The following is a 16,334-nucleotide window of genomic DNA, read 5'->3' on the forward strand; positions in this document are numbered from 1 at the left end:
TAAGCCATTCGGCCCATCAAGTCTACTCCACCATTCAATCATGGCTGATCTATCTCTTTCTCCTAACCCCATTCTCCTGCCTTCGCCGCAAAACCTCCGACACCCGTACTAATCATAAATCTATCTCTCTCTGCCTTAAATATATCCACTGACTTGGCCACCACAGTCTTCTGTGGCAAAGAATTCCACTGATTCACCACAGTCTGACTAAAGAAATTCCTCCTCATCTCCTTCCTAAAAGAATGTCCTTTAATTCTGAGGCTATGTCCTCTATTTAATGCAGTATTAATATCAGGATACCTGCGCACTCTTCCATTCTCTCCCTCATTTTCTTTCTTAAATGGTGCAATACATTTGGTGCTTTCCAGTCCCAGGGGCCATTCTAAATTAGAGGCTTTGCATTATGTTTCTGAGCGATTAATGTTCAACGCTGGTTTCTGCTTTATTTCCAGCTCCCACCGGAGGAGCCTCCTGTTTCTGTGCAAAGGCAAAAATCGATTTGCAGATCAAAAAGCATCGTGAAACGGCAGAGCAGAGGTGACTACTACCAGTCAATTAACGAGGGCCGCAGGCAGCTGAGCAACTTTCAGCAAGGAATGGAGGATGGCAAGGTAATGAAGGCCCTTCCACATGAGTGGTGACGTGTACCCTGTTTTATAAAGAATACTGGGACTTCCTCAGGGTCTTCCTCTTTTAACCAGGCAGATTTGTGAGTGTGGTCTGTCCAGTGTTTGTTTGCAATACCACCAAACTGATCAAAAAGGCGCAGCAGCACCTTTACTTTCTGAGGAGACTTAAGAAAGTTCACCTGTCCCCCCAGATCCTGTCCAACTTCTACCACTGTACCATCGAAAGCATCCTGACCACCTGCTTCACGGTATGGCACAGCAGCTGCACCACAGCTGACAGGAAGGCACGGCAACGGGTGGTGAAACATCGGTGCCCCGCTCCCTGCCATGGATGCCCTCCACCGAAAACGGTGTCTGAGACGGGCCGGGAAAATCATCAAGGACCCCTCTCACCCTAACCATGGACTATTTGCCCTCCTCCCATCAGGGAGGCGGTACAGGAGCCTCAGGTCTCGCACAAGCAGGCTGAGGAACAGCTTTTTCAATAACACCATTACACTGCTGAACTCAGAGTCCCGTCGCTAGCTATCTTTACACTCTCCCATGTGTATACATTTGTATACATTTATTGCCTATGTACCAGTTTAATTCATCCACAGTCCACACATTGTTAACCATATTTATATTTTTATTTGTATTTTTATTTATATTTCTACTATCTTGCACTATGACCAGACACTAAACTGCATTTTGTTGTACCTGTACTCGTATTTGTGTAATGACAATAAAGTTGAATTGAATTGAATTGAATTGAATTAGGTCTAGGCTGCATTTTTAGAAAGGAGGAATTCATTGCCACAGACGACTGTGGAGGCCATGTCATTGGGTGTATTTAAAGCAGAGACTGACAGGTTTTTGATTTGACTTTAGACTTTAGAGATACAGCGTGGAAACGGGTTCTTCAACCCATTGAGTCCGTGCCTACCTGCAATCACCCCATACAATAGCACTATCCAATACATATTTTTTTAGCTGGGTATTTACTATTTGTTTTAACGTCACAATAATATTAAAGTTCTGATCTTGAGAATATCACATTCTTGAACTTTCAAGGCAGTCTGGGTGTTACAATTTCGGTCACAACGGTCAATTTTGTGATTATCTACAATTAGGTAACTAGCTAATTATATGCTTTAATTTCAGGTCATCCAAGTAAGATGTATCATTTGTTTCAGAATGCTTCAATCTATAATTGAAAATTTCATTCAGTCTTATTTTTTAAGAAAGTTATGGGCTTTTATGTCAATTGACTGTCCTCGATCACAGCTTTTGTGTAAGTTAATGGAAAAGCAATAGGGAACAAGATGCTCATTTCTGAGTATGAAAATGACCATAACTTTTTTAATACTGAAGGTATGAAAGTGAATTAGGTGTCAAATTAAAGTTATTTTATGCTTTATCTGATGGGATAAATTACAGGCTTTAATTTTTAAATCTCAGAATTGTGTAACATTCCTACATTGTAGCTGGCACTGAATGTGCACTGTAGCTGGCAGTGTGTATTTGCCGTATCTGGCACTGAATGATCTCTTTAAGTGGCACTGAGTGTTTACTATAACTGGTATTTACTATGACTCATATGTTTGCTGCACCTGGATTACATGCTCATTGTACCTAGAAAGGTGTGCTTACTGCATTTGGCACTAAATACCCTTCCGGTCTTGTAGGTTCACTTTAGCTGATGCTGAGCGCACACTGTACGTGGCTGCAAATGCTCTTTCCATTTATTGGTGAGAACTTGTTGTACCTGACAGTGAATACTTACCTTCCAGGCATTGAAGGCTTATGGCATCCGCTGCTGAATACTTGTTGTACCTGGCATGGCTTTTCTGTTGAACCTGTCTTTAAATGCTTGCTCCATATGACAGTGATTGGTCACTGTACCTGCCACTGATTATCGGCAATTGAAGGAAACCGATAGGCAGGTATTACTGGCAATTACATCCCTTCCATCCACTAATGCTGCTGACCCACTGAGTTCCCCCAGTACTTTGTTTCTAGCTCGAGCTCCTTGCATCTGGAGTCAGAGTGGCAACTTCCTGTTTTGTACTTGAAAGGAACCCACCCATTCCAACTTTCTGTACAATAGTTGCAGTGAGTAGAGTTGCTGCCTCACAGATACAGGTGCCAGGTTTCAATCCTGTCCATAGGTCTGTGTGAACTTTATCCATACTCCCTGTGGTTGTGGGGGCTTCTCCCCCCCCCCCCCCCCCCCCCCCCCTCCCCCCCCCTCCCCCCTGGTGCCCTGATTTACTCCTGCCTCCCAAAATCATATGGTTGATAGATTAACCATCTTATATCAATTTTCCCTTGTGTGTGGGTGAGTGATGCAAACTAGGGGGAATTAATGAAAAGGTTGGGTAAGCAAAATGGGAGTAGTGTAGTATTAATGTAAACGGATTGCATGGACTTGGTGGGCTGAAGGGTATACTTCCTTGCCCTATGGCTTTATGACATTGTGCAACAGCATTCTGTAGCCAATTGTGATTTCTAAAAGAAGCAGTGGCTGGGCATATGGACCCATGTACCACTTCTGCCATTCATTGAGACACTAGCTTATCTTTTAGATTTGCCCTCTTCTAACTCCATATCTCTTAATTTCCTTAATATCTAAAAATAGATGGAATATTGTTTTGAAAATACTGAGGTTTGAAATCTCCATAATCCCTTCCAAAAATTGACCATCGTCTGGGTGAAAATAATTATTTCCTGTCTGGAATGGTTGGTGCCTTGTGTTGAGACAAGTGTTCAATTGTTCTAGGCACCTCTGATAGGGGAAATGTGCACAAGAATTTTGTTTCTTGCCTATCGTTCTTCCAAAACCTTTTTTGGAAAAATCTTGTCCTTATTGTTATTTCTTTACTTTTCCTCAAACCACAGTAACCGGCAGTTAATTAGCAAATATTACAGTGAACTAATGAACCAAATACAAGTTCAAATCTCACCATAGGCTAGGCTATCTCACCTAAATATTTATTACATTGAAATGCAAAACATGAAAGGAATGCTAGAGGTGACCAGGAAACGATTGAATTATTGATAACATTGAGAGAAGGAAATTTGGTTATCCTTACATGCCTAGTCTGTATGTGACTACAGGCCCACTAATATGATTGACTCCGAATTGCCTCTGAAATCACCATGCATGTCACTCAAGGTCAATAGGGCCCAGGTAATTGTCACTTCCTGTGACTATAATGAGAGTTCTGCAAAGTGAGTCAAATTGACTTGTATTTAATACTTCATGGTGTGTAATATGCTAAGAAATGCAAAATGGTGTCATATAACTGCAGGTATTCATGGGACGTTGTAATGAAGGTGGGAAAGGAAGTCAAGCATTATTGATTGAGGCAAATCAATTCACAACATCTCCTCCTTGAACCCCTAGTCCTGAAAAAGTTTTATTGTACTCACATTTCAGAGCGAAAACCTAAAGCTGAAAGAGACGTCAAAAGAGAAAGCAGTGGTCCCACTCTCTGTTGAGGAGGTCCCTTCCACTGACGTGGATTTGCTGGTACCCACACATGATGAGAAAGGTCGCCCCATACCAGAGTGGAAGCGCCAGGTAATGGTCCGTAAACTGCAGGCACGACTGCAGGTTGAGGAAGAGCTACGGAGAGAGGTAAGGCAGAATCTGCATAAGAGCTCTCTGAGAATCTCTATCTTAATGTGAACATGTGATAGTGAAAAGCAGCCTGATGTAAATGCTCAATAGCAGGGCAGGTTTGTGGCAATTGGCAGAACTGAAGCAGACAAATTATTCCCTGGGTTTGGGTTATGTAAAGCTCTGTTCTGCACTCCTACAATGAAACTTCTCAGATGAGTACAAGGCATATAAAACAAAAACAGTTTTGATTTTGAAATAAAGCTCTTAAAACTGTTTTTCAAACCGAATACATCTAATCTAACATCCAGCAATAACTATAGTTGGAGTGACTTAAGAGCCTGGAGTGTATGAGGAGTTAAAATGATCCAAACATCATGGTGCTGGAGCTTAGTATGTTTGGTTAGATTGACACAGCAGTTAGGATGACTCGAGTTGTGGGGGAGAGGGTGTGGGGGTGGGGGGTGGGGGGGGGGGGGGGGGGGGGGAGATGGTGGAGGGGGCCAGGTGTAGGCCCCTTAGGTTGGAGGACACATTAGTTGAAGTGATGTTGGTGAGCGAGAGGGTTTGAGTTACCCAGGGGTCAGAACATCTGTTTGGTTGGAAGCATCCATGGCAGAAGATGAAGGCAGTAATGTTTCATTTGAAATTTTAGGATAACTGATGTCAATGGGATTTTGGGTAAAAATATCTCATTTTTCTCACCGATGACACCAAATTTCAGAAGACTGAACAAACATTCATTTAGATATGTCTGGAGAAGCCAGTGATGTTCACCACCATCTGAAGCAGTGAATTATTCAAACTAATAGAATTGATACATATTTGAGAAAGATTCAAATAACAAATGAATAGTCCAATTTATGAATAAAGAACATGAGCTGCACTCTTTATAACACTTGATTTGAAAGCCTGTCTTATCCTTAATGCCCCTGTCCCACTTAGGAAACCTGAACGGATACCACTGGAGACTTTGCGCCCCACCCAAGGTTTCCGTGCGGTTCCCGGAGGTTTTTATCAGTCTCCCTACCTGCTTCCACTACCTACAACCTCCGGCAACCACCTGCAACCTCCGGGAACCGCACGGAAACCTTGGGTGGGGCGCAAAGCCTCCAGAGGTTTCCGTTCCGGTTTCCTAAGTGGGACAGGAGCATTTAGTCGGTGACTGTGATGGATACTGACCATCCATTACAAATGTTTTCTTTTTCTATTAAGCACAAAGGAAGAGGTTACCCACAGACAGAGATATGGAGGTATTCCCAGGAACACAATGCCATATTGGGCCCCTTTGGAGAGCTCTTGACTGAGGATGACCTTATCTACCTGGAGAAGCAGATTGAAAATGTCCAAGTGATGAAAAGGTGCCAGGAATACGAAGGCGAGCTGAACCGTTTGGCAGTTCAGCTGCGAACGATTCTTCCTGCTCCCATCGTCAACATCACCGTCAATACTCAACTTCAGGATTCGGGCAAGGAGGAGAACACGCCCTTGCCAGTCTGGTGCAACAGGATATCTGGGATAGTGAGGACTATGTCACTCCTCTTGTCAAACGTGAATGACAAAGATCGCACAGATAATGAAAGCAAGGAGATTACTAGAATGCCCAATGTGGAACTGGCAGCCGTCTTCACTCCAAGGCATGACCAAACATCTTCAAGAAAGAGCAGGAACAAGGTAGAAAAAGAGATTCACCAGTTTGGTGTGTCTGTGCGCACCCTCAGGGCCAATTTTGAAAAGCAATGTGTGATGAAAGATAAAATGTTGGCAAGCACCAATCCACTGGAAAATCAGGAAAGTATCTTTGAAAACAAAAGTAATAATGAGTTCTTTCCAATGGGCCCTGAACATAGAGATGAAGCTCAGAGTGTAGAAGATGTGTGTCATGCTACCACTACTTGTGAAGGTGAATCTTGGCAAAAGGATATCACTGGGATTCAAGGGAATGAGTTGAGTGGAGAACAAACACAACAGGTCCGACGGTTAGGCAGCATGGGGGGCACAGGTGAATCTGGAATTAACTCAAAGAACGAGGTGGGGGAAGACCGTGCCTCCTGTTCCCCTGTGACAGAGTCGACTAGCCTGAGGAAAGAAAGGATAGTTGTGTTATTCCTGGGTCATTGGAAAAAATCAACTTACACTATGTCTTTGAAAGTGAAACTCAAAAACTTGTGTACATCTGCTATTGGTGAAAATAGCAATGAGCCAGCAAATGATGGAGAGATGACTGAAACAGAGTGTGGTGGTAAGCCGGAGTTGGAAACGCATCATGAACCCGAGTCCAAACTGTCCATTCCAAATGAAAAACTTAGGCATCTGTTCCTGCAGAAAAGGACCATTACCAAACTCATTGGCAACTGGAGAAACATCATCTCCCATGTCCCTTCCAGACAAATTAGGCGATTGTATCGGCAGAGGGTGACCTATTCACCTGAACAGTTTCTCCCTCGTGTCAATGGTGTTCCTGCTGACTACAATAGTCTGACCCTTGACCTTTTCATGTTGGGATACTTTCACATCCTTGAACTTGACCTGCCACCGGATGAAAGGAAAATGAGGCATCTTCTGTGCTTCGAGGTGTTTGACCACTTGGGAAAATTCAGTTGGGACTTGGTCCGTGCATTCCACAAGGCAGTCATTGAGGAGATCGATGCTGGCAAAAGGGAATGGAAGAATGGATTTGAAGACATTAAACAAAGGTTCTTCAGCAACCCTGAAAACCTGATAGCTACGCCCACGCAGTCCGAGGCGACTATAAGACCGGTGCCCAAGGTCATTGTGCAAAGTGCCACACCCGAAGAGGACGAACTGCTCACGGGCTACGGCTACTCCTCTGACCTCGGAGCTTTCAGCAATGATGAGATTTGCAAGTACATTGACAGAAGCTTTGCTTTCTGGAAGGACAAGGAAGCAGAAATTTTTGATTTTGAGGAATGAGTTCCGAAGGACTATCCATTCTGCGGGAACAGATAGAGTTCCTTCAACTGATGGAAGACACCATGCCACAATGGCTAAAGTGGATTCAAGGGTCAAAGACTAAAAGGCTTTATGACCTAGAATAAAAAGCACAGATGTTTTGTTGTATGTAAATTCCTTTTGCAGCCTTGTTAACGTTAATACTGACTGGTCTTATGTTTCAATTCTTCCTAAATGTTAACTAGCTGTATAAAATCAATACATAGTCACTGAACAGCAGAACCTTAAAAAATTAATCACTGCATCTGATGAAGCACCATTTGAAGTGTTATTAATGTTGTAATGTACAAAATATGGTAGCCTTGTTTACGTACAGTAACATCTGTCTTGCATACAATGATTGATGGCTTCAACTGATGTCCACGAGCTTCCAGTTGTATGTCGTTCTAAGTCTCTTTCCCACTCCCACAACAACCCGTGCGTCCATAGCCATCTCCAATGCTACAGAAAGGCCAAACACAAATTGGAAGAACTCGCATTCTGTTTTGGTAGCTTACAACCGAAGGTACAGTATCAACATTGAATTTAACCCATGCCCCCTTCATCTCCACCCACACAGAGCCACCTGTCTATCTAGTTTCTTTCTCCCTTCATTTACCTGTCCCACCTCCCACCCACACACTTACTTCCATTTGCCCATTCTTTCATCCCTAGCAAGTTCCACCCTTCAGTCTCCCTCCCACCCCTCCCCCCTCACACTGGTATATGCTGGCAATCTTTCCGCTTCCCCCCTCCGTCCTGATGCAGGATCTCAACCTGAAACGTTGCCTTACTCTTCTGCCTCCACAAATGCTGCTTGTCCCGTTAAAATCTTCCAGTATTCCACTTTTTGGTCCAGACACCAGAATCTGCAATCTCCTTTTTCTTCGCTTCACTGAATCAAATTGGTCTGTATTAGAGTGAAATTTAATCCAACAGATGAATTTCCATCTCGTTAGTGCTTCCTTGCCTCCCTGTCACCAGAATGGGACATCTTTGGGCTTTGTGCTGGCCTGACCATGTTGAGTGGATGTAACTTCAAACGTCCCCAGCAGAGAGGTTGGATATGGCTCAGCCCAGAACTCAAATTCCCTCCTGGGACAAATAAAGTTCTATCGTATCGTAAATCGAAAGCTTAGATTCTGGCAGTTGATGAAACACGACAAGTTTACACCTTTTCTCAGAAACTGGACCTCCTATTCATCCTGTCAGATTTGTCCAACTCCATTCTGGGCCTTTGAAGGTTGTGCTGATTATTAGGTAAGGTTTGTTTGAGTGAATGCAAGTGCAGTTTGGATGTCCTGAAGAAACGTATTTAGTTCTTCCCTATTTGCCCCAAGAGGTTAACAACAGCCAACAAATTCTTCCAGATACTACACAGAATTTAATACAAACACAATGAGTCCTTGAATGTCAAGGACCCCACTTCACCTCAACAGCATGAGGACTCGGAGAATCATTATGAGTTCCTTCCTTCGGGGTAACTTGTTGAGGCTGGATAAAGTTAAGTGGAAGTTTTGCTATAAAATGCCTTGCAAAATGTCAATAGTGTGTTGGTGTGTCACTGTTTGTTCAGCAGAATAATTAAAATGAAATGTGAATTATTTTCAAAGTACTTCTCTTGGTTTGAATGAAAGGGTTGATGTTTGAGATGTTTGACATTATCAGTTGCTTCATGTGCACCAATTGAAATATGGCCTGTCTGATCATGGAACTAGGTCATACCACGAGATAATACTGTGAGCAAACAACTTGAAGTCATTGGGATATATATTTTTTTTTAAAGCCATATCATTGCAATCTTTACCGAGTAAAAGCTCTCACATTTGATCTTACACAGGTGTGCATGATCTTATAGAGCTGTACAAAATCACGAGGGGAATAGATCGAGCAGATGCACAGAGTCTCGTGCCCAGAGTAGAGAATCGAGATCCAGAGGACATAGGTTTAAGGGCGGAAAAACTTAAAAGGAACCTGAGAGGTAACGTTTTCACAGAAGGAGTGGTGGGTGTATGGAACGAGTTACCGGAGAAGATAGTTGAGGCAGGTACTATCGCAATGTTTAAGAAACATTTAGACAGGTACATGGATAGAACAGGGTTGGAGGGATATATGCAAAACGCAGGCAGGTGGGATTAGTGTAGATGGGACATTTTGGCCGGTGTAGGCAAGTTGGGTTGAAGGACCGGGTTCCATGCTGTAAGACTCTACAACTCTGTGACATACGTGACAACTCATATGTTGGTCAGTTAAACCAATTCATACTGTAGTTCATCAGCTTGCGGGATTGCTGGATTTGTATCTTGGGATGGAATTCTTTCCACTGTAGAACCGGGCAATCTTGACGTCTAATGTCCACATGGATAGGCCAGTCACTGAATGAAACTTGCCCATTCTCTGCACCAAATAAATATTGTTTCTCATATTTTCAGTTAAATATTATTTCGATTATTTTCCTCATGACTTCAATTGCTGTTTGGTCCATCAACACTACGCCAGTTGTAGAGTCATACAGCAGGGAAGCAGGCCCTTCAGCCCAACTTGCCAATGCCGACCAAGCTGCCTCATCGACACATCCCATCTGTCCGCCTTTGGCCCATATCCCACTAAACCTTTCCTGTCCATATACCTGTCCAAATGTATTTTAGATGTTGTTATAGTATCTGCCTCAACTACCTGCTCTAGTAACTCATTCCATATAGCATCACCTGTTTGGAAAAAGTTGCCCCTTAAACCTATGTCATCTGGTTCTTGATTTTCCTGCTCTGGGTAAAAGACTGTGCATCTACTCTCTCTATTCCTCTCATGTTCTTAGACACCCCTCATCCTCCTGCACTCCGAGGAATAAACTCCTAGCCCGCCCAACCTCTCCCTATAGCGTATGCCCCCATTTCCTGGCAACATCCTCGCAAACCTTCTCTGCACTCTTTCCAACTTATCATCTTTCGTATAGCAGATTGACCAAAACTGAACACAATCACTCTGAATGTGGCCCGCACCAAAGTGGTTTTGCTTTTGTGACCTCCATCTCTGCAACCACAGCCATTCACTGGGCAGAAACAACGACACTTAGAAGATGGTAAGGAGACATGACTGAGACATTTCTGGTATCCAGACTCGGTGGGAGTTTGTACAGGGGACTGAGGGTGAAGGTCTGGAGGTTGGAGGGGAGGTTAAAGGACAAGCAGATGGGGGAAGAATATTATAGTCAGCAGGAGATTGAAAGGTTGGGGTGTCCAGGAGAGGTTGCAAGGTTGCCCTAATGTTTGGGAGGGGGCGGTGGGAGCAGTGATAGAGGAGGAGCTCTGAAGGAGATCCAAGCTCTCAGATGGGAAGGATTAGATTGGTACTTTGTGGGCAAACTAATAAGGTTTTTTTTTCTGGACAGTTAGACAGCGGCCATCTGATTTATTTCTCAATTTGGTTGAAGCTGTGAGCCATTCCACACACGGCTTGGCAATTGAAGACATTCTGCAATTTGGCTAAAGTTTTAAATCCATGGCTTCACTCACTCTTGACTGGAAAAGGAAGAGAAAATAGTTTTCACTGTTTATGCCTCCTTGGAAGAGGAAAAAGATGAATGAGAAACCGAATAATAAGAGGTAAGTGTCATCTGAAAACAGCTGTGCAGCCAAGTGTGCGGCCTGTAATTGAAGAAAGTTATTTATAACCTGGGTATACACTATCTAGTCTCCGGAGCTGCTAAGGTTGATTCACACCCTTAATGACATCCAGATGGAGCAACTCACTCCAGTCATTGATTGTCAGACACACAGTCCTCTGCAGCCAGGCTGTCTTACTCCCTGAGTGACCTACTCCGGGAATGTCTTACTCCTTGAATGTCTTACTCCTTGAGTAACATACACAAGGATAACATGTATATGGTTTAGCCTACGTCCAGGTTGACCCTGATTAACTTTTTAGTTCAGTTATCTTGCAAATCCAAAGAGTAATGGGCCAGTCCCACTTAGGCGACTGCCGGCGACTGTCAAGTCTTAGCAGGTCGCTGAAAAACCGGCCACTGGGATGGCGACTGGTATGGCGACTGTCAGAGTGGAACACACACACACACACACACACACACACACACACACACACACACACACACACATAGCTACCTACACCAGCCAGTTATGCAGGCGGGGGAAAGGGCTGACTGAGTGAAATTCACACGATGCAAAGCCAATGTGATACAGACGCACACCACGATGAACAAGAATGTTGGCGCGGTAATAAAGACGGTGAAAGCACAGTGTACGGGAAGGGTCGCGTAAGTCCTTTAAAAGAGGGGGGGGGGGGGGGGGGGGTAGGAGGGTGAAGGGGTGGGGACAACTTTTAAGAAGCCAGAAATACACGGCTGTGGAGCTCAGCGGACATTAACATTACCGGTCGGTTATCTTTGGTTCTGAATACTACTGTTTATGTTTTTTTTCCCAATTAAATTCACCGGTCAGCACCTGTGACAACCTACAACAACTTATGACAACTGACGACCTCCTGGCAACCCACTACCACTGCACCTACATCACGAGAATTCTCACTACTCTCCATGGAGTCAAATTTCTGGTTGCCTCTAATTTTTCAACATGAATGAAGCCACGACTAGTTACGAGAATGCGGGAACTACTCACCATCATGCAGGCGACAACCCGGCAACCTCCGGCGAACATGTGGTGACCTTGTGGCAACCTCATAGTCTCTTGTAGTTGCCTAAAAAGTTGCGTAAGTGGGACAGGCCCATAAGAGCTCTGCTCAATCTTTTGAGGTTCTCTATGCTAAGGGAAGGTTCTTAACATGACCCTAATCCTTGCTCCTCTCACCAACCCTCCACTTTATTCATTTTCGCACTGTCCTCATGTTATGTTACATTTACTCCTTTATTGTTGGGGGTTTACTCCATGGGCACTTACCTCCACCTCTTCCACCACCCCACCAATACCTTGAACCTTACCCTGGTAACAATTCTACTTATTAACTGTTATTAGATATATCACAGCACAGCTCAATCTTGTCTTCAGTTGAGAACCACATATGGTATAGTGCTGGTCACAGGAAAATGATTAGGAGCAGGAACCATGGTGAACAATAGTTCTTCCACACTAGCCTCAAGACATTGAGCTGGGCAGGGACCATCTGACCCATCAAATGTTGAGGATTAGATCCTGAATGTGGTGACCACTTCAGCATCCATCTCTGCACTAGAAATAGTACAGTGTGTGTTCACCAATGTGCCTGCAGTTTTTGAATCTACATTTGTTTCCCTTGTGACAGAGGCTGTTCACCAGGTTCTGCTTGTGTCTGTCAATGGTCATTTAGACCAATTCTGTGGCATTTTTTACATGCTGTCTTATTTTGATTCTTAGCAGAAAGAAGCAAAAATGAAGCCTGCCTGTGGAGTTAAAATCAGTTTGAGACTTATCCCAAGGCATACCTGATCTGATTATCTTATTCCCATGTTCATTCCATAAGGGATAGAATATATCTGCCAGGTTGCAGGATTCTGTGTCCAAATGGTGCACACACCCCCAATTTGGCACTACGTTTGCATACTAGTAAATCTAGTCACTGAAGAATTTTTGTGTCACAAATTAGTTCGCAATCAAACCACACGGGGGAGTCTGTCACTGTGTTATTGTCCAGGAGGAGCATTACATCCCAACAAGGATACTGCATGACAACTAATGTAAACAGACAGCCATGTCTGCACCCTATCACACACCTGAAATTAACAAACTATTTCTGCATCTTACTTTTTTTCCCCCTTTTCATCACCAACATTACATAAGCTTGTACCATTTTTGCTCCAACCTCCTTCCTTAGTGAACTCTAGTCTCCTCTGTCTATCTTGCCATTATCCAACTGGTTTATTGCAGGAAGCAGATACTTTGCCATTCCGGGTCGATATCTATACCATTGAGCAAATAAGTATTTTATGGCAACTGATTAAACAAGCTCTACCATTTAGGACTTCTGTCAATCCCTCTGATTACTAATCTCTCTCTCATGGAGTTGGTTCCAATATGAATGTCTGAGGGTTTGTCAGAGGATCCTCGGGGACTGTGGTGACATCTCCCTTGTTCTTGATTTGAATCATTCTCACTTGTTAGAAGGACGTAGAAGGTGAATCAAAACACACATTTTCAGGTTGAATGAAGCTCTGAGTTTCAGCAGAGATCGCTCTTGTGAGTCTTCCAGTGGTATACAGCCTCCATAGCCATGAGTTAAGGAACAGTGACAGATACAGAGAGGGTAGAGGTAATTTTGGTAAATTGGATAGAAAGCTGCTGATGACCTCCAGTGCTGTGAATGTATGGTTGTAATGGGGAAACACATTTATCATATTGTGACTTCTGGTGCTTTGTGTGGGGGAACTGCTTTAACTTTGAGTTCCATTGATCAATGTTGATGAAGGTGTCACCCCTTGTCCAAGACCCTTCCAAAGTCCTGCTTTATTTTTTTTGTGAGTTTTCTCCATTGGGGGTCCAAAGGTGAATCCCTCCTGCACTGTGTTCCGGGATTAACAAATGCCGAGTGGTTTCGTGGAAGCAGTGAATAAGCTTGTAAATTATATATTTGTCCATCGGCAAACAGAGTTTGCAGTGCCTGATGAAGAGCTCCCTCCCGAGGTAAACTGTTGTCCACATCTGGAAAACCTGGAGGGTGGAGGAAGGTGTAGACAGCTTGAGGCAAACGTTAAGATCCTTCGCAATCCTGCAGTTTTCCCATGAAGGGTTTGAGATTTAGGCCCCCCAACACCCTTCCCAACCACTAACCCCACCACCCAACAGAGGCCCATCCTGTAAAGGGCTCTTTAGGGAGGGTTGGATCTACCTCCAAGCTGAGACTACCTGATTCGATGCTACTGGAATCCCTATACCTCCTTGATTTGCATCTTTCTTCATAGAACATAGAATAGTACAGCATAAGAAGGGGCCCTTCGGCCATAATATTTGTGTTGAACAAGATGCCTTGCTAAACTGATCTCATCTGCCTGAAAGTTATCCCTATCTCTCCATACCCTACAAATCCGTGCCTACCTAACCTTCTTAAACTCCACTATTGTATCTGCCTCCACCACCACCCCAGGCCATGCGTTCCAGGCCCCCACCACCCTCAATGTAAAACACTTGCCCCGCTCACCTCCATTATATTTTCCCCCTCATGCCTTTTAGCTATGCTATAGTCATGCAAGGTTAGTCATAGGTCATAAGTGATAGGAATAGAATTAGGCCGTTCGGCCCATCGATGACTCCACCATTCTATCATGGCTGATCTATCTCTCCCTCCTAACCCCATTCTCCTGCCTTCTTCCCATAACCTCTGACACCTGTACTAATCAAAAATCTATCTATCTCTGCCTTAAAAATATCCACTGACTTGGCCTCCGCAACCTTCTGTGACAAAAAGCTTTTCACTGTACCTTGGTCGGGGTGACAACAATAAACAAAAACAAACAACATTTATTTGAATTTCAAAGTAAATTTTCTCATGCATTAATAATAAATATCTTCAGTCTTGTTTGTGTCTAAAGTTTATTTTGGAAACAGGCTAATTATTTAATTAATAACAGTTTAGAGCACATTCCAGGTCTCTTTGCACCATTTTGCACCTATGGAGTGAGTGTGGCAGAGGAAGCATAGTGATGCAGTGTTAACTGTGAAATCAGCAGCTGTGTGAATGTGTTGGCTGAAGGGCAGGCATTGCACAGCTATGCCTATTGCTGGTAGTTTTACAAAGGACCTTGGGTGTGTTTCCAAGTATAGCAGTAAGATAATGACTCAGATTCCTTGCATTCCAGTGAAGACAATGCATTGCGAGTTGACAAGGGATAATCAAGTAGGGCAAGGGCAGTCTCACCCTTTAATGAGGCATAGACAAAGTAAAGGCACTGTTAAATTTCAGTCAGTCAGTACAACCTTTCCAAAGGCAAGTCAAACAAGGGAAGGGATATCACTCCAGTGGGGCCACATGGGTTGCAAGAGAGTTTTCTTTAAAGAAAGGTGCGAACTACTGAATATGACCCTAAAGGGCCTGTTCCACTTGGGCGACCTAATCCGCGAGTTCTGGCGAGTTTGCCCTCAACTCATACTTGCAGCATGGTCGACTCGAGGTTGTAGGAGGTCTTCGTAACTCTCCTTCATGCTCTAGAGTGGTCTCCGCTTACTCGAGGCCTCAGCTAGGTCACGGCGTTTTTTTCAATATGTAAAAAAATGCCCGCCAGTGAAAAAAGGTCGCCATGGAAAAAATCGATACTTTTTATACTCGTAGGTTTAGTCGTAGCAGGTCGCAGTAGGTTTACATGTTAGTCGTAGGTAGTCGAGGGTAGTCGTAGATAGTCTTCATCATAGTCGAAGGAGGTCGAAGGAGGTCTTCTACATAGTCGAAGGAGGACTTCAACATGTCATTTTTTCAAACTCTTCTAAACTCGCCAATTAGGTCGCCCAAGTGGGCCAGTCCCTTAATGGATATATAGATGTGGAGAATGTCTGAAGGGTGTTTGCATAGTTTTTGTTTAGTAGATAGTTTTTATTCTGAATAAAGTTTGTTTTTGGAAATTTAAAAAAAGTTACTTTCTTGACAAACTAAATGAGGCTATCAGTTCATATCTGTGCCGTTTAGAATGAACAGTAGGTTTATTATACTGAGCTACTGCAAAGATAGGAGCATAAAAAACTGATTTCTTGCAGTTGTGCATCATATTTTGATGTTCTGAAGTTAAAATAATGTTCATGCCAGATATCTCAGTTTCACAGTGAGTGCTGCAAGTTCTCCTACTAAAAGAAAAATTACCTTTTAGCATTCTCCTTTATATCTTGGAGACCCAACAGACTGCAGATGCTGGAATATTGAGCAAAAAAACAAACTGCTGCAGGAAGTCGGTGGGTCTGGCAGCATCTGTGGAGGAAAATGGACACAACATTTTGTGGAAGGGTCCTGTCCCAAAAGGTTATCTGTCAATTTACCTCCACAAATGCTGCCTGAACCACTGAAAATTTCTGAGAAGCTGGCAATGTGATACTACAGATTTTCCTTGAGATAATCATCTCAAAGAGAGTTTATTTATTTCTGCACAACCTGACTGTTGATCTATAGGTCACTGCCATGGATAATTGTCACCTCCCTGTTCCCTGCTAGGTGGACAGGCCCAA

At 43.5% G+C, this 16,334-nt stretch overlaps 1 protein-coding gene across 1 annotated transcript in view; it reads left to right on the forward strand.

The window, feature by feature from the left end:
- The window catches only part of espnl (espin like), a 54,756-nt gene extending 45,967 nt beyond the window's left edge, over positions 1 to 8,789 (forward strand). Inside the window, exons 6-8 of the mRNA XM_033032253.1 lie at positions 453 to 611; positions 4,051 to 4,251; positions 5,449 to 8,789. Coding sequence (XP_032888144.1) covers positions 453 to 611; positions 4,051 to 4,251; positions 5,449 to 7,167 — 2,079 coding nt within the window. The 3' untranslated portion in view covers positions 7,168 to 8,789. The remainder of the gene's footprint in view (positions 1 to 452; positions 612 to 4,050; positions 4,252 to 5,448) is intronic.
- Positions 8,790 to 16,334: the final 7,545 nt, after the last annotated feature.

This window comes from Amblyraja radiata, chromosome 13 (genome assembly GCF_010909765.2).
Source record: "Amblyraja radiata isolate CabotCenter1 chromosome 13, sAmbRad1.1.pri, whole genome shotgun sequence".
NCBI classification, from domain to species: Eukaryota; Metazoa; Chordata; class Chondrichthyes; order Rajiformes; family Rajidae; genus Amblyraja; species Amblyraja radiata.